At 44.1% G+C, this 26,325-nt stretch overlaps 1 protein-coding gene across 2 annotated transcripts; it reads right to left on the reverse strand.

Annotated features, from left to right (window-relative positions):
* Window positions 1-248: 248 nt before the first annotated feature.
* Window positions 249-25,994, reverse strand: trim54 (tripartite motif containing 54). Of its 2 annotated transcripts, XM_021612041.3 has the most exons (9): window positions 25,526-25,994; window positions 24,401-24,576; window positions 18,196-18,373; window positions 8,409-8,504; window positions 7,944-8,177; window positions 4,281-4,303; window positions 3,787-3,923; window positions 3,558-3,596; window positions 249-828 (listed from the first exon to the last, which is right to left on the reverse strand). In XM_021612041.3, the coding sequence occupies exons 1-9, from the start codon at window positions 25,694-25,696 to the stop codon at window positions 800-802; spliced, it is 1,083 nt and encodes a 360-aa protein (XP_021467716.3). In that variant the 5' UTR covers window positions 25,697-25,994; the 3' UTR covers window positions 249-799. The 2 variants fall into 2 exon arrangements, with proteins under 2 accessions (XP_021467716.3, XP_021467715.3); XM_021612040.3 differs by lacking the exon at window positions 249-828 and having other exon boundaries at window positions 3,062-3,596.
* Window positions 25,995-26,325: the final 331 nt, after the last annotated feature.

The following is a 26,325-nucleotide window of genomic DNA, read 5'->3' on the forward strand; positions in this document are numbered from 1 at the left end:
GGTTGCTGTGAACTTGTAAGAGGTCGTCAAAATGGCCCCCGACATGGTGTTTCTACTATACGGCTCAGCTCTGTCAGACAGCTCTGTCAGACTGTCAGTATGGTGGAATTCTGCTGCCTTGTTCCTCGTTGTGTTAACACCATAAAGATACATTCAATTACTGATCCCTCTGGAATCAAAGTAGCAGCCGTAGCTCTGGGTCAGGGTTGGTAGTGCAAACATTTCCTCAGAAAAGGAGAGGGAAGATATCACAATGAAATGTATGTTTATTTCTATAAAATGATGTAAACTGAGACTAAAAAGTGCATATACTATACCATCGGAGCATTCAGTTCTCCTCATAACCTTTTAGAAGTGCAGCTTACAGTTGCTTCGGTCTCTACAATATTAGTCATACTTTTTTCTTCAAGGCACTTGTGGAACTCTTGTCAAAGTAAAGTCTGTTGAAGAGGAAGTAGCAGGATAATCACAAGCACTAGAAGGAGTGTTAGGTGAGGAAAAACAACAATATTCTTCCTACTTCACAACATGCACAATTCAAACCAACAGTGGGATACATTTCAGTGGATTATACTTAGCTTATCAAATGTACACATAATACACAGGCTTTTGTACATATATCTGATGTGGGTGGCGAGGGAGGCCTTCAACTGTGTGATGTTTGAGCTTTATTCTCTATTGTAGATCTGTAATTCACTCAATGTAAATACTGTGGACAGCAAAACCAGTTGACAGCCGAATGGTAAAGGCAAACATCAATACTCTGGATGGATGTGCGCAGGGGATTACCATAAACCCTCTAAGTAGTCCTTTCTTGACTGGAAAAACCTTGATTAAAACAAAAGAGGAGATTGATTAATGTGAGTTGAGCATGACAATCTCATACCATCACCACTGTCTTCATTTCCTGTTGGACTGGGTCTATTTTTGAAGTCAAACATTAAACGGGGGCACCAAGTGGGAGAGGAGAGGACACTGTGTTTTGTCTCTTGACATGAATATACTATGACTCTCCTCATTACATAGTGGAGGGAGATTCTCTGCTTCCGGCTGTTAGAGATTCTATGTAATTGTGTTAATGTCCTTCGGAAATGTTAAATTTGCTCCATAGTTTTAAGCAATGTCTACTATAGTTTCCCCTTAGATTCTACGAGTCAGAGATATGAAAACCCCACTCAGTTAACCCCTTCCAGTACTGGACATATCATGGACATTCTGTTCTGTATCATCCCTCAAATAGTGTGAAGAATTATTGCTGGAACAGATTGTTGCCAGAAAACTGTGTCAACCTCAGATCACTGGTGGCCGACACGGATCAATCTCCATTCATAGTCAGGGAACTCTTGCTGTGGTGAGCGCGCACACACACACACCCCATCAATTACTCCTAGCTCTGTCTCGCCTCTCGTGTGTGTCCCCTCCCTCTCCACCCCATCCCGCAATCAGAGGTCGACAGCTCCGGGGGCAACGTTAGCTCATGTGAGCACCCAGGCTCAGGGCCATATATCCACAACAACCCCATCACAAGCAGGGGCAATAGTTATGTATAACTATTATAAGTAATGACACAGGTTACAGAAACATGGCTCAGATCGGTGTGTGAGACACAGGAAAGGTCTATTCTTCACTACATGTCAAGCTGAGGTCCCAACCCAAGGCACTAGGAGGCAGAGCTTTTTAACAGAGCTGAATGCCCAGTGTAAGGGTCATGATCTACAGTACCAGTCAAAAGTGTGGACACACCTACTCATTCCAGGGTTTTTCTTAATTTTCACTATTTTCTACATTGTAGAATACTAGTGAAGACATCAAAACTATAGAATAACACATATTGAATCATGTAGTAACCAACAAAGTGTTCAACAAATCTAAATATATTTTATATTTGAGATTCTTCAAAGTAGCCACCCTTTGCCTTGATGACAGCTTTGCACACTCTTGGCATTCTCTCAACTAGCTTCATCAGATTTTCAGAGTCACCTGGGATGCATTTCAATTAACAGGTGTGCCTTGTTAAAAGTTAAATAGTGGAATTTCTTTCCTTAATGCATTTGAGCCAGAGGGTAAGTTCATTAGAGCTACCAGCCTCAGAAATTGCAGCCCAAATAAATGCTTCACAGAGTTCAAGTAACAGACACATCTCAACATCAACTGTTCAGAGGAGACTGCGTGAATCAAGCCTTCATGGTCAAATTGCTATTAAAGAAACTACTACTAATGGACACCAAAAATAAGAAGAGACTTGCTTGGGCACGAGCAATGGACATTGGATCGGTGGAAATCTGTCCTTTGGTCTGATGAGTCAAAAATTGATCTCGGCATGTGTGGTTCCCACCGTGAAGCATGGAGGAGGTGATGTCATGGTGCTTTGCTGGTGACACTGTCTGTGATTTATTTAGAATTCAAGGCACACTTAACCAGCATGGCTACCACAGCATTCTGCAGTGATACGCCATCCTATCTGGTTTGCTCTTAGTGGGACTATCATTTGTTTTTCAACAGGACAATGACCCAACACACCTCCAGGCTGTGTAAGGGCTATTTGACCAAGAAGTAGAGTGATGGAGTGCTGCATCAGAAGACCTGGCCTCCACAGTCACCCGACCTCAACCCAATTGAGATGGTTTGGGATGAGTTGGACCACTGAGTGAAGGAAAAGCAGCGAACAAGTGCTCAGCATATGTGGGAACTCCTTCAAGACTGTTTGGAAAAGCATTCCAGGTGAAGCTGGTTGAGAGAATGCCAAGAGTATGCAATGCTGTCATCAAGGAAAAGGGTGGCTACTTTGAAGTATCGCAAATATAAAATATATTTTGATGTGTTTAACACTTCTTTGGTTACTGCATGATTCCATATGTGTTATTTCATAGTTTTGATGTCTTCACTATTATTCTACAATGTAGAAAATAGTAACATTTTAAGAAAAACCCTTGAATGAGTAGGTTTGTCCAAACCTTTGACTGGTACGGTATATTAAGCCAAAATTACAAGCATTTTCAAGCATTTTCATTGTCAGTACACCAAGGTAAAGCCCAATCAATACATCAGACTCCTCACTTGAGAGTTTCTAGTTGAAACTTTAATCATGTATAAATAACAGGCCAGTCAAATGTGTACTTCTAGTTAGTTAATTCATCTCTGGCATGTTACAGTGACGCTGTGAGGCCGAAGGGTCCCCTAGCCCTACGATCGTTACACTTTTGGAGGTAGCAAGGGAAATATGGAATTGCTTTATCACTGAGAGGAGAAAGAATGCCTGGTCTCTCCATTTGAAATGAGTTGGCTGTGGGGTAAACAAGACAAGTGATCCATCCATATTCTAGATATTAAACACTTGATTTCAGCCTTTACAGATATGTTTAAGACTGATGTCAGAAGGAACAATATACAGTATAACTATATTTAACAGCCTTTGTGTTTGAAGCCTAAATGTTGTAACTGTGTGTAAGGGAATAAAGCACGAGAGCAGCATAGCATGGTTTTTCTTTCTTTGACCCTTTTCAACTAGCATCGCCCATAGTCTACATCCCCTGTTGCCAGCGATGCTAAGTCCTCACCCAGATCATAACCATCCTCCCCGTCCTTTTCCTGGAAACCTGCAACCACACAGAGAGCACCACATTAAGACAGACCAGCAAAAACAAGGGAAATAGCCTTGAAAGTGCAATTGAAAATAGTTTTGGGGTTAATGTTCGGAGCTGAACATGCGTCAGTACCCTGAGGCTAGAGTCATGTATAGAGAAACATTAATGACTAAACTCTCCATATATGGTCATATTGTACTACCTGAGGCCCTAACTGTGATGAAGTCAATGGTCCTCAGCATGTCTGCCACATTCGCTGTGTTGATGACAAGATGGGCCATGCTCTCGTAGCCCGGCTCTGGACATTCCATACTGGACACCTTGGCAGTGGTGCCGATCCTTAAAAGGACACAGTGGTGAGGTCACAGTTCAGAGACAAACAAATAGGAGGTGACAGACAGCGATGGATAGCAACGTCCTCTGTACCCCTGTGGCTGGTAGTGACGCAGGCTGGTTGGGTCTGCTCGATAACTCTACAGGTGGAGAGCTCCATTTTAATGTATTAGCTATCAGCAGCCAGCAATCAGACATAACTTCAAATCACACGCATCTTCTGTGCAGTTACTTTAGCTTTACAGTCAATGCAATTGGTGTGTTTGTGTTAGTGAATGTAATGCAATTCGTGACTTTCCAGCTAAACACCCCTTATGAAGCAGAATCGAACACTAACCAGACGAAAACAAGAATTTGACTTACTTTTTAAATATATCCTTGATTCTCTGTGGAGAAAAGAAACGATGGGTAGGCTATTACATTTAGTTTAATTTCCAGCACTTATTTTCGGAGGTCAATTAGTGCTATATCTAAACCAGAATGAGTTTAAAACATGCTCCTGCCACCATCCTAACACTCGCTGCTAGCGCTACCTGTAAACTGGTTGACTAAACCAACGGCTTGCAAGCATGAACAATGAGGGAGGTGAATAAAGAGACACTTCAGTTACAAGCTTTACTCAATCTGTAGCTCTTTATAGATCCAGGGACCTGAGTGGAGGAGAGGAGTAGAGCCAGGGACCTGAGTGGAGAGGAGTAGACCAAGGGACCTGAGTGGAGGAGAGGAGTAGAGCTGGGGCCTGAGTGGAGGAGAGGACTGCTGGATGGATGGATGACATGAATGGTACCATCTATCTCTCCCCTAGCTGGGGTTTTAACTACCATCTGTCTGCAGCAGGAGCACGTCATCCAACCTGGCTCTGTTCCAAGGACAGTATTGATGGCCAGGGGACCAGAGGTCAAATAATGAGGCAGGTGTCAGTAAACGACAGCAAAAAAACAACGTTATTAATTTGTTGACAGCAGTACAGTTACAGTCACGAACGGTCTGGATAACAGAAAACCGCCAAACCAACTCTGCTAGGGCAAGTAAATTCATAAATTATTCTGCGCTCTGGCACACTCAGACAGGAGTGTTCTGAAATCGGAGTAGATAGCCAGAATTAACCATGTCCATTGAGAACGCACAACAACTATACAGCTAAAAATTATGTGAACAACCAAGTCAATAGAAGTTGGGTAGTTAGATAGCATATAGTTAATATACTGCTTGGCAAGTTCGATGTATTATTAGTAACCAACTAACGTTAGATAACTAGCTAACACACCGGTAAATACTGCTGTGTAACGCTAAGCTGTTCGTAAGGATAGCGTAGCTAACTGTCAGCCAACATAACGTGTAACGTAACTTATGTGAATAGTTATTACTTTATTACATTACTCAACATTTTATTTACATTTGTCATAATTAGTTAAAACAATTCATTTGTATGCACTCTCGTCAGACTTCGCCTGCATATTTTCCGGCATTTTTTCAATTCTGAAAACGACGCCCATTTTCTGAAGAATTGCATTATGGGCCCCTAAGAGCACGGAAATAGTGTCCACTGCGTGTATACGGTACCAGTCAAAAAAATGTGGACACACCTACTCGTTCCAAGGTTTTTCTTTCTTTATTTTTTACTGTTTTCCACATTGTAGAATTATAGTGAAGGCATCAAAACTATGAAATAACACATATGGAATCATGTAGTAACCAAAAAAGTGTTAAATAAATGAAAAAATATTCTTCAAAGTAGCCACCCTTTGGCCTTGATGACAGCTTTGCACACTCTTGGCATTCTCTCAACCAGCTTCACGAGGTAGTCACCTGTAAGGCATTTCAATTAACAGGTGTGTCTTGTTAAAAGTTCATTTGTGGAATTTCTTTCCTTAATACGTTCGAGCCAATCAGTTGTGTTGTGACACGGTAGGGTTGTTATACAGAAGATAGCCCTATTTGGTAAAGACAAAGTCCATATTATGGCAAGAACAGCTCAAATAAGCAAAGAAAAACGACAGTCCATCATTACTTTAAGAAATTTAGGTCAGTCAATAGGGAAAATTTCAAGAACTTTGAAAGTTTCTTCAAGTGCAGTCGCAAAAACCACCAAGCGCTATAATGAAACTGGCTCTCATGAGGACCGTCACAGGACAGGAAGACCCTGAGTTACCTCTGGTGCATAGGATAAGTTTATTAGAAATTGCAGCCCAAATAAATGCTTCACAGAGTTCAAGTAACAGACACATCTCAACATCAACTGTGCAAAGGAGACATTCAACCATGAAGGCCTAATTCATGGTTGAATTTCTGCAAAAAAACTACTACTGAAGGACACCAATAAGAAGAAGAGTCTTGCTTGGGCCAAGAATCACGAGCAATGGACATTAGACCGGTGGAAATCTGTCCTTTGGTCTGATGAGTCTAAATTTTAGATTTTTGGTTCCAACCGCCGTGTCTTTGTGAGACGCAGAGTAGGTGAAAGGATGATCTCCGCATGTGTGGTTCCCGCTGTGAAGCACGGAGGACGAGGTGTGATGGCGTGGGAGTGCTTTGCTGGTGACACTGTCTGTGATTTATTTAGAATTCAAGGCACGTTTAACCAGCATGGCTACCACAGCATTCTGCAGCCCATCTGGTTTGCGCGTATTGGGACTATCATTTGTTTTTCAACAGAACAATGACCCAACATCAACAACACCTCCAGGCTGTGTACGGGCTATTTGACTAAGAAGGAGAGTGATGGAGTGCTGCATCAGATGACCTGGCCTCCACAATCACCCGACCTCAACCCAATTGAGATGGTTTGGGATGAATTGGACAGCAGAGTGAGGGAAAAGCAGCCAACAAGTGCTCATCAACTCCTTCAAGACTGTTTGGAAAAGTATTCCAGGTGAAGCTAGTTGAGAGAATGCCAAGAGTATGCAAAGCTGTCATCAAGGCAAAGAATGGCTATTTTGAAGAATCTCAAATATAATATACTGTATTTTGATTTGGCTACTTTGAAGAATAGATTTTCATTTATTTAACACTTTTTTGGTTACCACATGATTCCATACGTGTTTTTCATAGTTTTGATGACTTCACTATTATTCTACAATGTAGATAATATTAAAAATAAAGAAAAGACCTGGAATGAGTAGGTGTGTCCAAACTTTTGACTGGTACTGTACTTCGTACTTTGGTGAATTTATTACGACATCCGGTAGCTTTTAGCATACTAACTCTATCTATACTATGACCAATAAGCATACTACATAATTAATTTACGTCACAAATAGTATGGTTAGTGCGGTTAGTATGTGTATTCGAACACAGCTAACATATTTTCCTTTTCCTTTCTGTAACATGATTCTAATCTGTGCAAGGTTGATGGTCACTAGACTTGTATGCTAGACCAGAATGTTATGGACAGTTCTCCTATCTGCGGATAGTGTTGGTGCCAGTCTAAAGGTGTCTGTTCTGAGGACACCCTGGTTTTTATTCTGTGAGACTGTGTGATTCACTGCTTTGTGTTATGTCTTTAGTTATGTGTTTCCAGAACATATGATTAGGATATGAGGGCCTGCTTAGAGAGGCTTGTGAGACATCTGCTCTGCTTTCGTGCTGGAGGTATCTCCCTGTTGCAACTTGTATTAAACCAGATATATTTTGGATTTACTTTACCAATGACTGCTCACCCTTTCACCTGGAAATTCCTCTTTACAGTGTGCGATCAGAGAACCATAGGACCAGAGTTCCCAGAGACATTGATCACACAACTGATCCTATTACAGTACTTTGTTGAGGGTCCCCTGACTCATAGGCTACCTGTAGGGCTACTGATCCTAAGACAGTGAAACATTAGCTACCTGCAGGAACACTGATCCTCGTCCAGTTTACAAGGGCTGAAACAGGCAACTTTCTGCTCAAGAATTTACATCTAAAGTTACATCTGACCATTATTCTATTCCATTACATGACATACTGGTACATACCCTAGGTCCAGTTACTGAGGCCAGACAGTGTACCTAGGTTCAGTGCTAGTGTTCCATCCATACTGCTTACCTGTAGGAACACGGCCATCTGTGGTTCCTCCATGGACTGGATGGCTGTCTCCACCAGCTTGACGGCTCCCTCCAGGTGGTCTCCGTGGCGACGCATGAGGGAGCGGATGTAGTCCAGCTTGTCATCCTGCTGGCGGCTGATCATACCCACCAACTCCTTCTTCCTCTCCTCCAGGATGGCATACAGCCCGTCAAACTTATCACACAGACTCTGCTTCTGACGACGGCCGTTCTCCTGCACACAGACACCCATTGGTAACACCTAATAATAACTTGAACAAGCCCTTATACATTTTTTCAATATATATATATTTATTAATAGTTTATAAATAATGTATTAATACTTATTGATGCTAGTTATTACAATACAACAGGTTGTTCACAGTGATGTGTGTGGTGACTCCACAGTGAGCTTTGTGACTGTGAAGTGAGAGGTCTGAGTGGTTGTAGTGGGTAACATTCTCACCTGGATGGACCTGCAGGTCTCCTCCATCTGAGAGAGGAGGGCCTGGATACGGTCGTTCCCAGCCACCAAGATGGCGATGCCGTCACTCAGCTCCGTCTGCAGCCAATCAACATAACACGATGGGTTAAAATCTGTACTCAATTCACCAGTGGTCACCAACCCCTAATCCTGGAGGGCTATAGGATATGAAGGCTTTTGTTCCATCCCTCAGCTGACACTTTAGGTAGTAGTTCACACAATTGTGATGATAGATTGAAGATTTAAATATCGAAAGTGTTGTTTTTTTAACAATGCATAAAACATTAGCTGAAGTTGCTCGTTAACCTTCCTCGTCTGTATTTGTAATGAATGATTCATAGTGAGCGAGTGAGCAATGAATGCAAGGCACATTTGTCACCAAAGCCACCTGATGTTATAGTCCATTCAAACATACTTATTTTAGCTTATGAAAGTAGATACAGCAAATATGTAACGTGTATGTATCATGTTTGTGTGGGTGGCTTCCCCTTCAGTATTACTCAACAGCCAGGCACATTATCCATCCTTAACAAGTGACCTTCACTTTGATATTAGTCACCGTTCACTTGGATCCTGTAGGGGAAAGTTACAGTCTTAGAAAGAAAAGGTGCTATCTAGAACCTAAAAGGGTTATTTGGCTGTCCCCATAGGAGAACCCTTTGAATAACAATAGTGAACAAAAATATAAACGCAACATGCAACATTTTCAACAGTTTTACCGAGTTGCAGTTCATATAAGAAAATCAGTCAATTTAAATGAATTCATTAGGTCCTAATCTATGGATTTCACATGACTGGGCAGGGGCGCATCCATGGGTAGGCCTGGGAGGGCATAGGCCCACCCACTTGGGATCCAGGCCAATCTGAATGAGTTTTTCCCCACAAAAGGGCTTTATTACAGACAGAAATCCTCCTCAGTTTCCTCAACTGTCCGGATGGCTGGTCTCAGACAATCCTGCAGGTGAAGAAGCCGGATGTGGAGCTCCTGGGCTGGCGTGGTTAGACGTGGTCTGTGGTTGTGAGGCTATTTGCACGTACTGCCAAATTCTCTTAAATAACGTTGGAGGCAGCTTATGGTAGATAAATTAACATTACATTCTCTGGAAACAGCTCTGGTGGACATTTCCGCCGTCAGCATGCCAATTGTATGCTTCCTCAAAACTTGAGACATCTGTGGCATTGCGTTGTGTGATATAACTGCACATTTTGGAGTGGACTTTTACTGTCCCCAGTACAAGGTTCACCTGTGTAATGCTCATGCTGTTTAATCGGTTTCTTGACTTGCCACACCTGTCAGGTGGATGGATTATCTTGGCAAAGGAGAAATGCTCAGTAACAGGGATGTCAACAAATTTGTGCACAGAATGTGAGAGAAATAAGCTTTTTGTGTGTGCGGAACATTTTGTAGATCTTTTATTTCAGCTTATGAAACATGTGACCAACACTTTGCATGTTGCATTCATATTTTTGTTCAGTATGTTTTTGGTTCTTTTTCAGTTCCATATACAGTGCATTCACACAGTCTCACAGAATAATAACCAGTGTGTCCTCGGAACAGACACCTTTAGACTGGCACCAACACTATCAGCAGATAGGAGAACTGTCCATAACATTTATACCTGGATCTCGCAGCTAGCTAGCTGCTATCCGTGTGACTATCGGCTTACATCGATTCCGGAGCAAAGATAAATTATTCCAGAGCTAGCCAGCTGAAGTTCCATCAGTCACTCCTGGGCTACAATCACCTATCCGGACCCGTTTTACTGCCAACGCGGAGCCCCACCGGGCCTTCACAACTGGACTACCGACGTTATCTGCCTGAGGGAGTTATCCAGCTGGCTCCTCAGTCGCAACATTACCTGAACGCCCATCTGCGGTCCGCTAATCGTTAGCTGTCTTATCGGCTGCTATCTGAATAGACCTATCGGACAATTTGTTTATTTTTTCTCGGGCCTCTATAACTACAGTGCCTTGCGAAAGTATTCGGCCTCCTTGAACTTTGCGACCTTTTGCCACATTTCAGGCTTCAAACATAAAGATATAAAACTGTATTTTTTTGTGAAGAATCAACAACAAGTGGGACACAATCATGAAGTGGAACGACATTTATTGGATATTTCAAACTTTTTTAACAAATCAAAAACTGAAAAATTGGGCGTGCAAAATTATTCAGCCCCCTTAAGTTAATACTTTGTAGCGCCACCTTTTGCTGCGATTACAGCTGTAAGTCGCTTGGGGTATGTCTCTATCAGTTTTGCACATCGAGAGACTGACATTTTTTCCCATTCCTCCTTGCAAAACAGCTCGAGCTCAGTGAGGTTGGATGGAGAGCATTTGTGAACAGCAGTTTTCAGTTCTTTCCACAGATTCTCAATTGGATTCAGGTCTGGACTTTGACTTGGCCATTCTAACACCTGGATATGTTTATTTTTGAACCATTCCATTGTAGATTTTGCTTTATGTTTTGGATCATTGTCTTGTTGGAAGACAAATCTCCATCCCAGTCTCAAGTCTTTTGCAGACTCCATCAGGTTTTCTTCCAGAATGGTCCTGTATTTGGCTTCATCCATCTTCCCATCAATTTTAACCATCTTCCCTGTCCCTGCTGAAGAAAAGCAGGCCCAAACCATGATGCTGCCACCACCATGTTTGACAGTGGGGATGGTGTGTTCAGCTGTGTTGCTTTTACGCCAAACATAACGTTTTGCATTGTTGCCAAAAAGTTCAATTTTGGTTTCATCTGACCAGAGCACCTTCTTCCACATGTTTGGTGTGTCTCCCAGGTGGCTTGTGGCAAACTTTAAACGACACTTTTTATGGATATCTTTAAGAAATGGCTTTCTTCTTGCCACTCTTCCATAAAGGCCAGATTAGTGCAAAATACGACTGATTGTTGTCCTATGGACAGAGTCTCCCACCTCAGCTGTAGATCTCTGCAGTTCATCCAGAGTGATCATGGGCCTCTTGGCTGCATCTCTGATCAGTCTTCTCCTTGTATGAGCTGAAAGTTTAGAGGGACGGCCAGGTCCTGGTAGATTTGCAGTGGTCTGATACTCCTTCCATTTCAATATTATCGCTTGCACAGTGCTCCTTGGGATGTTTAAAGCTTGGGAAATATTTTTGTATCCAAATCCAGCTTTAAACTTCTTCACAACAGTATCTCGGACCTGCCTGGTGTGTTCCTTGTTCTTCATGATGCTCTCTGCCCTTTTAACGGACCTCTGAGACTATCACAGTGCAGGTGCATTTATACGGAGACTTGATTACACACAGGTGGATTGTATTTATCATCATTAGTCATTTAGGTCAACATTGGATCATTCAGAGATCCTCACTGAACTTCTGGAGAGAGTTTGCTGCACTGAAAGTAAAGGGGCTGAATAATTTTGCACGCCCAATTTTTCAGTTTTTGATTTGTTAAAAAAGTTTGAAATATCCAATAAATGTCGTTCCACTTCATGATTGTGCCCCACTTGTTGTTGATTCTTCACAAAAAAATACAGTTTTATATCTTTATGTTTGAAGCCTGAAATGTGGCAAAAGGTCGCAAAGTTCAAGGGGGCCGAATACTTTCGCAAGGCACTGTATATCTATTTTTTGGGGGCAAATTGGATTGATCCCCTCTACCACACGTAACCCCACTAATCCTACCGACGGAAACGCACAAGGTGGCTAAAAACAGACCTCCATCCTATGCTAGCTTGCAACCGATGGCCCGGATAGCTGTCTGAATCGCCGTGACCCCAACCAACCTCACTACTCACTGGAACCTTATGATCACTCGACTAAGCATGCCTCTCCTTAATGTCAACATGCCTTGTCCATTACTGTTCTGGTTAGTGTTTATTGGCTTATTTCACTGTAGAGCCTCTAGTCCTACTCACTATACCTTATCCAACATATTAGTTCCACCATCCACACATGCGATGACATCTCCTGGTTTCAATGATGTTTCTAGAGACAATATCTCTCCCATCATCGCTCAATACCTAGGTTTACCTCCACTGTATTCACATCCTACCATACATTTGTCTGCACATTATACCTTGAAGCTATTTTATCACCCCCAGAAACCTCCTTTTACTCTCTGTTCCAGACGTTCTAGACGACCAATTCTCATTGCTTTTAGCCGTACCCTTATCCTACTCCTCCTCTTTTCCTCTGGTGATGTAGAGGTGAATCCAGGCCATGCAGTGCGTAGCTCCACTCCTATTCCTCAAGCGCTCTCTTTTGATTACTTCTGTAACCGTAATAGCCTTGGTTTCATGTTAACATTAGAAGCCTCCTCCCTAAGTTTGTTTTATTCACTGCTTTAGCACACTCTGCCAACCCGGATGTTCTAGCTGTGTCTGAATCCTGGCTTAGGAAGACCACCAAAAATTCTGAAATTTTCATCCCAAACTACAAAATTTTCAGACAAGATAGAACTGCCAAAGGGGGTGGTGTTGCAATCTACTGCAAAGATAGCCTGCAGAGTTCTGTCCTACTATCCAGGTCTGTACCCAAACAATTTGAACTTCTACTTTTACAAATCCACCTCTCTAAAAACAACTCTCTCACCGTTGCCGCCTGCTATAGACCACCCTCTGCCCCCAGCTGTGCTCTGGACACCATATGTGAACTGATTGCCCCCCATCTATCTTCAGAGCTCGTTCTGCTAGGCGACCTAAACTGGAACATGCTTAATACCCCAGCCATCCTACAATCTAAGCTTGATACCCTCAATCTCACACAAATTATCAATGAACCTACCAGGTACCTCCCCAAAGCCATAAACACAGGCACCCTCATAGATATCATCCTAACCAACTTGCCCTCTAAATACACCTCTGCTGTCTTCAACCATGATCTCAGTGATCACTGCCTCATTGCCTGCATCCTAATGGGTCAGAGGTCAAACGACCTCCACTCATCACTGTCAAACGCTCCCTGAAACACTTCAGCGAGCAGGCCTTTCTAATCGACCTGCCCGGGGTATCCTGGAAGGATATTGATCTCATCCCGTCAGTAGAGAATGCCTGGTTATTTTTTTTAAATGCCTTCCTAACCATCTTAAATAAGCATGCCCCATTCAAGAAATTTAGAACCAGGAACAGATATAGCCCTTGGTTCTCCCCAGACCTGACTGCCCTTAACCAACACAAAAACATCCTATGGCGTTCTGCATTAGCATCGAACAGCCCCCCGTGATATGCAGCTTTTCAGGGAAGCTAGAAACCATTATACACAGGCAGTTAGAAAAGCCAAGGCTAGCTTTTTCAAGCAGAAATTTGCTTCCTGCAACACTAACTCAAAAAAGTTCTGGGACAATGTAAAGCCCATGGAGAATAAGAACACCTCCTCCCAGCTGCCCACTGCACTGAAGATAGGAAACACTGTCACCAGTGTTAAATCCACTATAATTGAGAATTTCAATAAGCATTTTTCTACGGCTGGCCATGTTTTCCAACCTTCTAACCCTACCCCGGTCAACAGCACTGCACCCCCCACAGCAACTCGCCCAAGCCTTCCCCATTTCTCCTTTTCCCAAATCCAGTCAGCTGATGTTCTGAAAGAGCTGCAAAATCTGGACCCCTACAAATCAGCCGGGCTAGACAATCTGGACCCTTTCTTTCTAAAATTATCTGCCGAAATTGTTGCCACCCCTGTTACTAGCCTGTTCAACCTCTCTTTCATGTAATCTGAGATTCCCAAAGATTGGAAAGCAGCTGCGGTCATCCCCTCTTCAAAGGGGGGGACACTCTTGACCCAAACTGCCACAGACCTATATCTATCCTACCCTGCCTTTCTAAGGTCTTCGAAAGCCAAGTCAACAAACAGATTACCGACCATTTCGAATCTCACCATACCTTCTCTGCTATGCAATCTGGTTTCAGAGCTGGTCATGGGTGCACCTCAGCCACGCTCAAGGTCCTAAACGATATCTTAACCGCCATCGATAAGAAACATTACTGTGCAGCCGTATTCATTGATCTGGTCAAGGCTTTCGGCTCTGTCAATCCCCACATCCTCATCGGCAGACTCGACAGCCTTGGTTTCTCAAATGATTGCCTCGCCTGGTTCACCAACTACTTCTCTGATAGAGTTCAGTGTGTCAAATCGGAGGGTCTGCTGTCCGGACCTCTGGCAGTCTCTATGGGGGTGCCACAGAGTTCAATTTTTGGACCGACTATCTTCTCTGTATACATCAATGATGTCGCTCTTGCTGCTGGTGTGTCTCTGATCCACCTCTACGCAGACGACACCATTCTGTATACTTCTGGCCCTTCTTTGGACACTGTGTTAACAACCCTCCAGGCAAGCTTCAATGCCATACAACTCTCCTCCCGTGGCCTCCAACTGGTCTTAAATACAAGTAAAACTACATGCATGCTCTTCAACCAATCGCTGCCTGCACCTGCCCACCTGTCCAACATCACTACTCTGGACGGCTCTGACTTAGAATACGTGGGCAACTACAAATACCTAGGTGTCTGGTTAGACTGTAAACTCTCCTTCCAGATCCTCATCAAACATCTCCAATCCAAAGTTAAATCTCATGCTGCCAAACATACCCTTGTAAAACTGACCATCCTACCAATCCTCGACTTTGGCGATGTCATTTACAAAATTGCCTCCAATACCCTACTCAACAAATTGGATGCAGTCTATCACAGTGCCATCCGTTTTGTCACCAAAGCCCCATATACTACCCACCATTGCGACCTGTACGCTCTCGTTGGCTGGCCCTCGCATCATACTCGTCGCCAAACCCACTGGCTCCATGTCATCTACAAGACCCTGCTAGGTAAAGTCCCCCCTTATCTCAGCTCGCTGGTCACCTTAGCATCACCCACCTGTAGCATGCCCCAGCAGGTATATCTCTCTGGTCACCCCCAAAACCAATTATTTATTTGGCTTCCAGTTCTCTGCTGCCAATGACTGGAACGAACTACAAAAATCTCTGAAACTGGAAACACTTATCTCCCTCACTAGCTTTAAGCACTAGCTGTCAGAGCAGCTCACAGATTACTGCACCTGTACATAGCCCACCTATAATTTAGCTCAAACAACTACCTCTTTCCCTACTGTATTTATTTATTTTATTTATTTTGCTCCTTATTTATTTATATATAAAAAAATTGCACCCCATTATTTTAATTTCTACTTTGCACATTCTTCCACTGCAAATCTACCATTCCAGTGTTTTACTTGCTATATTGTATTTACTTTGCCACCATGGCCTTTTTTTTGCGTTTACCTCCCTTATCTCACTTAATTTGCTCACATCATATATAGACTTGTTTCTACTGTATTATTGACTGTATGTTTGTTTTACTCCATGTGTAACTCTGTGTCGTTGTATGTGTCAAACTGCTTTGCTTTATCTTGGCGAGGTCGCAATTGTAAATGAACTTGTTCTCAACTTGCCTACCTGGTTAAATAAAGGTGAAATAAATAAATAAATAAACATTCAGAAAGTATTCAGATCCCTCGACTTTTTCACATTTTGTTATGTCACATTTTATTTTTATTTTATTTAATTCATTTTAATTCATTTTATTCTAAAATAGGGGTCCAGGGGTCCAGATTTTGCAGCTCTTTCAGAACATCAGCTGACTGGATTTGGGAGAAGGAGAAATGGGGAAGGCAAATCCTCATCAATATCCCCTAATGACAAAGCGATTCCTCCCGGGTGGCGCAGTGGTTAAGGGCGCTGTACTGCAGCACCAGCTGTGCCATCAGAGTCCCTGGGTTCGCGCCCAGGCTCTGTCGTAACCGGCCGCGACCGGGAGGTCCGTGGGGCGACGCACAATTGGCCGGGTTAGGGAGGGCTTGGTCGGTAGGGACGTCCTTGTCTCATTGCGCACCAGCAACTCCTGTGGCGGTCCGGGCGCAGTGCGTGCTAACCAAGGTTGCCAGGTGCACGGTGTAGCCTCCGACACATTGGTGCGGCTGACTTCCGGGTTGGATGCGCGCTGTGTTAAGAAGCAGTACGGCTGGCTGGGTTGTGTATCGGAGGACGCATGACTTTCAACCTTCGTCTCTCCCGAGCCCGTACGGGAGTTGTAGCGATGAGACAAGATAGTAGCTACTACAACAACTACGAAATTGGGGAGAAAAAGGGCTAAAAAAAGCGAAAACAGGTTTTTAGAAATTTTTGCAAATGTATTAAAAATAAAAAACATAAAAACCTTATCTACATAGGTATTCAGACCCTTTGCTATGAGACTCGAAATTGAGCTCAGGTGCATCCTGCTTCCATTGATGATCTTTGAGATGTTTTTACAACTTGATTGGAATCCACCTGTGGTAAATTCAATTGATTGGACATGATTTGGAAAGGCACATAGCTGTCTATATAAGGTCCCACAGTTGACAGTGCATGTCAGAGCAAAAACCTAGCCATGAAGTTGAAGGAATTGTCCGTAGAGCTCCGAGACAGGATTGTGTCGAGGCACAGATCTGGGGAAGGGTACCAAAAAATGTCTGCAGTATTGAAGGTCCCCAAGAACACAGTGGCCTCCATCATTCTTAAATGGAAGAAGTTTGGAACCACCAAGACTCTTTCTAGAGCTGGCCGCCTGGCCAAACTGAGCAATCGGGGGAGACGGGCCTTGGTCAGGGAGGTCCCCGAGATCCCAATGGTCACTCTGACAGAGCTCCAGAGTCTCTCTGTGGAGATGGAAGAACCTTCAAAAAGGACAACCATCAATGCAGCACTTCACTAATCAGGTCTTTATGGTAGAGTGGCAAGATGGAAGCCACTACACAGTAAAAGGCACATGAAAGCCCGCTTGGAGTTTGCCAAAAGGCATCTAAATGACTCGCAGACCGTGAGAAACAAGATTGTCTGGTCTGATAAAACCGAGATTGAACTATTTGGCCTGAATGCCAAGTGTCACGTCTGTAGGAAACCTTGCACCATCACTACGGTGAAGCATGGTGGTAGCAGCATTATGCTATGGGGATGTTTTTCAGTGGCAGGGACTGGGAGACTGGGACTGGGAGTCTAGTCAGAATTGAAAGATAAACGGTGCAAAGTATAGAGAGATCCTTGATCCAGAGCACTCAGGACTTTAGACTGGGGTGAAGGTTCACCTTCCAACAGGACAACAATCCTAAGCAAACAGCCAAGACAACGCAGGAGTGGCTTCAGGACAAGTCTCTGAATGTCCTTGAGGGGCCCAGCCAGAGCCTGGACTTGAACTCGATCGAACATCTCTGGACAGACCTGAAAATAGCTGTGCAGAGACACACCGCGTCCAACCTGACAGAGCTTGACAGGATCTGCAGAGAAAAATGGGAGAAGAAGACTCGAGGTGCCACAGGTGCTTCAACAAAGTACTGAGTAAATGGTCTGAATACTTTTGTATATGTGATATTTCAGTTTTTTATTTTTAATAATTTTGCAAGAATGTTTAGAAACCTGTTTTTGCTTTGTCATTATGGGGTATTGTGTGTAGATCGATGAGGGGGGAAAACTATTAATCCATTTTAGAATAAGACTGTAACGTAAGAAGATGTGGAAAAAGTCAAGGGGTCTGAATACTTTCCGAATGCACTGTATATACAATCTTAGTTGTCGTCGTGCCAGCAGGTTGACAGGGTCATTCATGTGTGTGTGTGTGTTTTTGTGTGTGCGGTGAGGTGTTATATTGGATAATTACTTTTCAGTATAAGGACGATATAACAGACAGACAGACTACCAGAAAGGAAGACAAGACAATAGAGATATTGAGTGACATCACAATCAGACCCTTGGTCTTGACTCATGGTACTCCATTACCTTCTGTCTCTTGTAGACATTCTGCAGGGGGGCCACCTCACAGTCCTTGTGCTGGCCAAACACTTTACACATTGAGCAGGTGGGCGTCTCACAGCTCAGGCAGTAGATGTTGATCTTCTCCTCGTCATGCTCCTCACACATCAGCTGCTGCTGCTCCACCTTGGTGGGATTCAGGGGCCTGCAGGGACACAGAAGTAAAGGGACAGCCTCTTAGAAACACACACACAAGCACACATCCGGACACACACCAATGTGCATACGCAAACACACTTTATTTGGCTCTTCTGTCAATGGAACAGGAAATGGGAGCAGCTCTCAAGGCGTCAGATAACCCAGAAGGCATTGGGGGAATTGTACTACTATTGACCATTCATATTTTCTCTAGAGGAATAGCCTACACATAGATATAGAACCATTTACACATTTACTAAAAGGCATTGAGGAATATCATGTTGAGGGAAACTAGATAGATTGCTCATATAGCTCAAATCGGTTTTAGAGAACCAAAAACACTTCCCTTGATGTAACAATATCAAATCAAATCAAATGAATTTATATAGCCCTTCGTACATCAGCTGATATCTCAAAGTGCTGTACAGAAACCCAGCCTAAAACCCCAAACAGCAAGCAATGCAGGTGTAGAAGCACGGTGGCTAGGAAAAACTCCCTAGAAAGGCCAAAACCTAGGAAGAAACCTAGAGAGGAACCAGGCTATGTGGGGTGGCCAGTCCTCTTCTGGCTGTGCCGGGTGGAGATTATAACAAAACATGGTCAAGATGTTCAAATGTTCATAAATGACCAGCATGGTCGAATAATAATAAGGCAGAATAGTTGAAACTGGAGCAGCAGCACAGTCAGGTGGACTGGGGACAGCAAGGAGTCATCATGTCAGGTATTCCTGGGGCATGGTCCTAGGGCTCAGGTCCTCCGAGAGAGAGAAAGAAAGAGAGAATTAGAGAGAGCATATGTGGGATGGCCAGTCCTCTTCTGGCTGTGCCGGGTGGAGATTATAACAGAACATGGCCAAGATGTTCAAATGTTCATAAATGACCAGCATGGTCGAATAATAATAAGGCAGAACAGTTGAAACTGGAGCAGCAGCACAGCCAGGTGGACTGGGGACAGCAAGGAGTCATCATGTCAGGTAGTCCTGGGGCATGGTCCTAGGGCTCAGGTCCTCCGAGAGAGAGAAAGAGAGAAGGAGAGAATTAGAGAACGCACACTTAGATTCACACAGGACACCGAATAGGACAGGAGAAGTACTCCAGATATAACAAACTGACCCTAGCCCCCCGACACAAACTACTGCAGCATAAATACTGGAGGCTGAGACAGGAGGGGTCAGGAGACCCTGTGGCCCACTCCGAGGACACCCCCGGACAGGGCCAAACAGGAAGGATATAACCCCACCCACTTTGCCAAAGCACAGCCCCCACACCACTAGAGGGATATCTTCAACCACCAACTTACCATCCTGAGACAAGGCTGAGTATAGCCCACAAAGACCTCCGCCACGGCACAACCCAAGGGGGGGGGGGGGGGGGGGCAACCCAGACAGGATGACCACATCAGTGACTCAACCCACTCAGGTGACGCACCCCCTCCAGGGACGGCATGAGAGAGCCCCAGTAAAGCCAGTAAAGCTTTACTTTACAATATAATCTTTCATCTTTATTGTGTCAAGACAAGGCCTGAACAAGCTGTGATATTGCTGCTACAGGTTTCTAAATGATATCAACACTGGAAAAGACTGCCACCCAGTGGCCTTCTATATAAAATGAGAATGATAAAAGTTAACCCTGGCCTTACGTTCAACCATAGACTTACATTCAACCCTGGCCTTACGTTCAACCCTGGCCTTACGTTCAACCCTGGCTTAACCTTTACCCTAACCCCTCTAAATAGGGCTCCCCCACCTCCAAATTCCCAATTTAACCTGTGCACCACATGATATAGTGAAAAATATCAGATATTCACTAGGATAACCCAGTGCCACTGACACTGCCTGCTACCAAGGACTGTGGGTTCTCCTTCTCCGTGGCCAATGTGAGTAAGATATTTAAGCGTGTTAATCCTCGCAGGGCTCTAGCCACATCCTCAGAGCATGCGCAGACCAGCTGGCTGTATTGTGTACGGGCATATTAAATCTCTCCCTATCCCAGTGTGCTGTCCCCACATGCTTCAAGATGGCCACCATTGTTCCTGTACCCAAGAAAGCAAAGGTAACTGAACTAAATGACTATTGCCCCTTAGCACTCACTTCTGTCATCATGAAGTGCTCGGAGAGACTAGTCAAGGATCATATCACCTCTACCTTACCTGTTACTCTAGACCCACTTCAATTTGCTTACCTCCCCAATAGATCCATAGACAATGCGATCGCCATCACACTGCACGCTGCCCTATCCCATCTAGACAATACATATGTAAGACTGCTGTTCATTGACTATAGCTCAGCATTCAACACCATAGTACCCTCCAAGCTCGAGGCCCTGGGACTGAACCCCGCCCTGTGCAACTGTGTCCTGGACTTCATAATGGGCCACCCTGAGGTGGTGAAGGTAGGAAACAACACCTCCACTTCGCTGATCCTCAACACTGGGGCCCCACAAGGGTGCGTGCCCAGTCCCCTCCTGCACTCCCTGTTCACCCATGACTGTGTGGCGAAGCACGCCTCCAACTCAATCATCAAGTTTGCAGATGACACAACAGTAGTAGGCATGATTACCAACAATGACGAGACAGCCTACAGGGAGGAGGTGAGGGCTCTGGGAGTGTGGTGCCAGGAAAATAACCTCTACTCAATGTTAACAAAACAAAGGAGATGATCGTGGACTTCAGGAAACAGCAGACGGAGCACGCCTCTATCTACATCGACGGGACCACAGTGGAGAAGGTGGAAAGCTTCAAGTTCCTTGGCGTACACATCACTGAAAAACTGAAATGGTCCATTAACACAGACAGTGTGGTGAAGAAGGCGCAATAGCGCCTCTTCAACCTCAGGAGGCTGAAGAAATTTGGCTTGTCACCTAAAACCCTCATAAACTTCTACATATGCACAATGGAGAGCATTCGGGCTGTATCACCACTTGGTATGGCAACTGCACCGCCCGCAGCCCCAGGGCTTTCCAGAGGGTGATGCGGTCTGCCCAACGCATCACCAGGGGCAAACTACCTGACCTCCAGGACACCTACAGCACCCGATGTCACAGGAAGGCCAAGGACAACAACCAACTGGGCCACTGCCTGTTCACTCCGCTATCATCCAGAAGGTGTGGTCAGTACAGGTGCATCAAATCTCGGACAGAGAGACTGAAAAACAGCTTCTATCTCAAGGCCATCATACTGTTAAATAGCCATCAATAGCACATAGAGGCAGGTCTATATACATAGACTTGAAATCACTGGCCACTTCAATAAATGGAATACTAGTCCCTTTAATAATGTCTACATACAGTGCCTTGCGAAAGTATTCGGCCCCCTTGAACTTTGCGACCTTTTGCCACATTTCAGGCTTAAAACATAAAGATATAAAACTGTATTTTTTTGTGAAGAATCAACAAGTGGGACACAATCATGAAGTGGAACGACATTTATTGGATATTTCAAACTTTTTTAACAAATCAAAAACTGAAAAATTGGGCGTGCAAAATTATTCAGCCCCTTTACTTTCAGTGCAGCAAACTCTATCCAGAAGTTCAGTGAGGATCTCTGAATGATCCAATGTTGACCTAAATGACTAATGATGATAAATACAATCCACCTGTGTGTAATCAAGTCTCCGTATAAATGCACCTGCACTGTGATAGTCTCAGAGGTCCGTTAAAAGCGCAGAGAGCATCATGAAGAACAAGGAACACACCAGGCAGGTCCGAGATACTGTTGTGAAGAAGTTTAAAGCCGGATTTGGATACAAAAAGATTTCCCAAGCTTTAAACATCCCAAGGAGCACTGTGCAAGCGATAATATTGAAATGGAAGGAGTATCAGACCACTGCAAATCTACCAAGACCTGGCCGTCCCTCTAAACTTTCAGCTCATACAAGGAGAAGACTGATCAGAGATGCAGCCAAGAGGCCCATGATCACTCTGGATGAACTGCAGAGATCTACAGCTGAGGTGGGAGACTCTGTCCATAGGACAACAATCAGTCGTATATTGCACAAATCTGGCCTTTATGGAAGAGTGGCAAGAAGAAAGCCATTTCTTAAAGATATCCATAAAAAGTGTTGTTTAAAGTTTGCCACAAGCCACCTGGGAGACACACCAAACATGTGGAAGAAGGTGCTCTGGTCAGATGAAACCAAAATTGAACTTTTTGGCAACAATGCAAAATGTTATGTTTGGCGTAAAAGCAACACAGCTCATCACCCTGAACACACCATCACCACTGTCAAACATGGTGGTGGCAGCATCATGGTTTGGGCCTGCTTTTCTTCAGCAGGGACAGGGAAGATGGTTAAAATTGATGGGAAGATAGATGGAGCCAAATACAGGACCATTCTGGAAGAAAACCTGATGGAGTCTGCAAAAGACCTGAGACTGGGACGGAGATTTGTCTTCCAAAACATAAAGCTAAATCTACAATGGAATGGTTCAAAAATAAACACATCCAGGTGTTAGAATGGCCAAGTCAAAGTCCAGACCTGAATCCAATCGAGAATCTGTGGAAAGAACTGAAAACTGCTGTTCACAAATGCTCTCCATCCAACCTCACTAAGCTCGAGCTGTTTTGCAAGGAGGAATGGGAAAAAATGTCAGTCTCTCGATGTGCAAAACTGATAGAGACATACCCCAAGCGACTTACAGCTGTAATCGCAGCAAAAGGTGGCGCTACAAAGTATTAACTTAAGGGGGCTGAATAATTTTGCACGCCCAATTTTTCAGTTTTTGATTTGTTAAAAAAGTTTGAAATATCCAATGAATGTCGTTCCACTTCATGATTGTGTCCCACTTGTTGTTGATTCTTCACAAAAAAATACAGTTTTATATCTTTATGTTTGAAGCCTGAAATGTGGCAAAAGGTCGCAAAGTTCAAGGGGGCCGAATACTTTCGCAAGGCACTGTATCTTGCATTACCCATCTCATATGCATATACTGTATCCTATAGTCTTCTACTGTATCTTATTACAGTGGGGCAAAAAAGTATGTAGTCAGCCACCAATTGTGCAAGTTCTCCCACTTAAAAAGATGAGAGAGGCCTGTAATTTTCATCATAGGTACACTTCAACTATGACAGACAAAATGAGAAAAAAATCCAGAAAATCACATTGTAGGATTTTTATTGAATTTATTTGCAAATTATGGTGGAAAATAAGTATTTGGTCACCTACAAACAAGCAAGGCACAGTCAACTTAGTGTATGTACACTTCTGACCCACTGGAATTGTGATACAGTGGATTATAAGCGAAATAATCTGTCTGTAAACAATTGTTGGAAAAATGACTTGTGTCATGCACAAAGTAGATGTCGCAACCGACTTGCCAAAACTATAGCTTGTTAACAATAAATGTGTGGAGTGATTGAAAACGAGTTTTAATGACTCCAACCTAAGTGTATGTAAACTTCCGACTTCAACTGTATTACTGCACTGTCGGAGCTAGAAGCACAAGCGGTCCCTACACCCGCAATAACATCTCCTAAAAACGTGTATGTGACCAATAAAATGTGATTTGATTTGGTACTCACAACCAACCCCCAGATACACACGTCTGTATCTGTGTCAATGCCACAAGATGGTTCTCCTGTTTACCGCTCCATCGAGGCAGGGATAAAGTGTGCTAGTTACAGCAACAATATGAGGAGACCGCCAGAGACTGATGTTTCTATATTCCTGGTTTGTTAACATGACGCAGCTGATGAACACACATAGATGCGCTAGTGACACCATTAGAGTAAAATCAGATGCCTAGGTCTTTGCACCACTGACTGCCTAGGGCCTGTTGCATGAGAGGTGAAACTGGAAGCAATATTTCATGGCTGAGTTCACATAGGGTTGTAGCAGTAGTACACCCCTTGTGCTCATGGCTTTTGTTGACATGCCATGTCCTTAAGTCAACAGAGGTCAGCACCGCAGAAGTGTGTGTTGTATGGCAAAACTGTATGGATAATGTTGACATTTGGTGAGCATTCTGGTTCTAGTGGATGCTTACAGAAGCCAGTCACGTACCCCTCACAGACCCAGACACACGCACACACCACTGACCTGCTGGACTCTTCTTGTTTGTAGATGTCTATGATGTTCTCTACTAGCAGGTTCCTCTGTAGGCCATACACACCATGGCGGTCCAACACTGCCTCATGACGACATGATGGGCAGCGGAAACGACCCCTTGTGGACATGGACTTGGACCCCCGAGACTGCCACAGGGGGTTGGCAGCCTGGGAGGGGAGAGGGGGGGAATGGATGAGGAGGAGAGGGGGTAGTGGAGTCAAATGGTAAAGCATCACTCTCACTGGGGGTGTTGAAGGGTTAAGGGAATATATGGACAACAGCTGTTTGACACAAACATGTTGTCTACTCAAGAGGAAACCAAAATATGATTCTGCACTGTGCAGTGCTTAAGACTGGGTACAGACCTAAACACTGAGTTACTACATACCTCTTAAAGGTCCTAAAGGTGACATGATATCAAGAAGACTAACCTTGTTAGATACTTTAACCAGGATGGACCCAAAACAAATGTTCAAGTCAGTCAGTGTGAGGGACCTTTCACACAGAAACTAAAGTTAATCTACAGAGCCACTGATCCATCCACCCACCACTAAATATTGAGCCTCCACAGTCAATACTTTATGATAAAGACCTCAACATAAAGGGATGAAGGCTTGACACTATAGACTGCTATGAATATTGAGGAAGGCTAAATGGTTTACACCAACTTCCATAAATACATCTAATGTATCCTGTCATGATCTGTGATAAGTAGACCATTGGAATACTGTTTCCACTCTCCACTAATGGCCTGGGCCTGAAAGGCAGACCATGTTACATCCTCTCCTAAAGGACTGAGGCAGCTGTTGGAGTCTCCCATATCTGAATGGCTCCTCCAGTTCAAACAGTGACCTGAGGGTTTCAACAGGACCAAAGATATATGCAGGGGTCCCCCAATTACTTTCAGCAGCAGGCCATTTTTTTTCTTGAGAGGATGGTCGGAGGCCTGGCCCAATGATCTTAACTGCTAGCTACCTGCCACCCCATAAAACATGTACTCCTCTCAGCAGTTAGTGGTCCAGCAAATCACAGATCAATGCTGGACCACTAACTGACCACACATGGCCTCAGGACAGGAGAGTGATGCAAAAAAACGTCCGCCCCCCCCCCTCTTACCTGGAAGACGTCATTGGCACACTTCCTGCAGAGGTTGTGCTGGCAGGGCAGTATGACCACAGGCTTGGTGAACATCTCCAGGCAGATGGGGCAGATGAGCTGCTTCTCCAAGTTATCCATGGTGCTAGACTCCCCGAGTTGCCCAGGTTTGTAGCCCAGTGCAAAGTTCATCCCAAACACTGGTCTGGAACTGACACTGTGAAGCTCTCTGAAGGTCTGACGCTCTATGAAGCCTTCAAGAAGAAAGAACTGGGAACCTTCCTGTGCCTCTCTTCTCGATCTTTCTGTCCCTCTATCACTCTATCCCTCGATCTCTCTGCCTGTCTCTCCTCCAGCGTAAAGACCCTCCCTGCCATGGAAATATATTTAGCCTTTGTTTGTTATGGGTCAGGTTACTATCCAAATTGCATGCCACTCTGGACCATGGGATTCCTAACCCCAGACCCACAGCACAAACCAGGGGTGTGTTAGAAGAGAGGAGGGAGAGAGATTCCTCTGTCCATTTTTATGTCTGCAGTAAACTGATTGGAAGACAGACAGGCAGGCCCGTGCAGGCACACACACGCACACTGGAATATTCAGTAGGGTGTGGGTGTATTAGAGGCCCCTGAGTCACTGGGCATGAGAGGGATAGCTGGTGCCGATGACGAGGCACTAAAAATGTAACATAACGTCAGTAACACAACACCAATCTAATCCCTGCTTAACGCAGGCCAGTCCGGAGGCGGTCACTCACTGCTATTGGCATCACAACAAACACGACTCCACTCCACACTACATGATGTTGTGCTACTAGTAAA

This window comes from Oncorhynchus mykiss, chromosome 8 (genome assembly GCF_057628025.1).
Source record: "Oncorhynchus mykiss isolate SJ-2025 chromosome 8, ASM5762802v1, whole genome shotgun sequence".
Lineage (NCBI taxonomy): Eukaryota > Metazoa > Chordata > Actinopteri > Salmoniformes > Salmonidae > Oncorhynchus > Oncorhynchus mykiss.

Excerpts from the sequence above, each read along its gene's own strand:
- trim54 (XM_021612040.3), bottom strand. The coding sequence starts at position 25,696 with ATGAACTTTGCACTGGGCTACAAACCTGGGCAACTCGGGGAGTCTAGC. Across the intron at positions 24,577-25,525 it reads GTGCCAATGACGTCTTCCAG|GCTGCCAACCCCCTGTGGCA; the intron begins GTAAGAGGGGGG and ends CTCCCCTCCCAG. Across the intron at positions 4,304-7,943 it reads AGATGGCCGTGTTCCTACAG|AGAATCAAGGATATATTTAA; the intron begins GTAAGCAGTATG and ends TTTTCTCCACAG.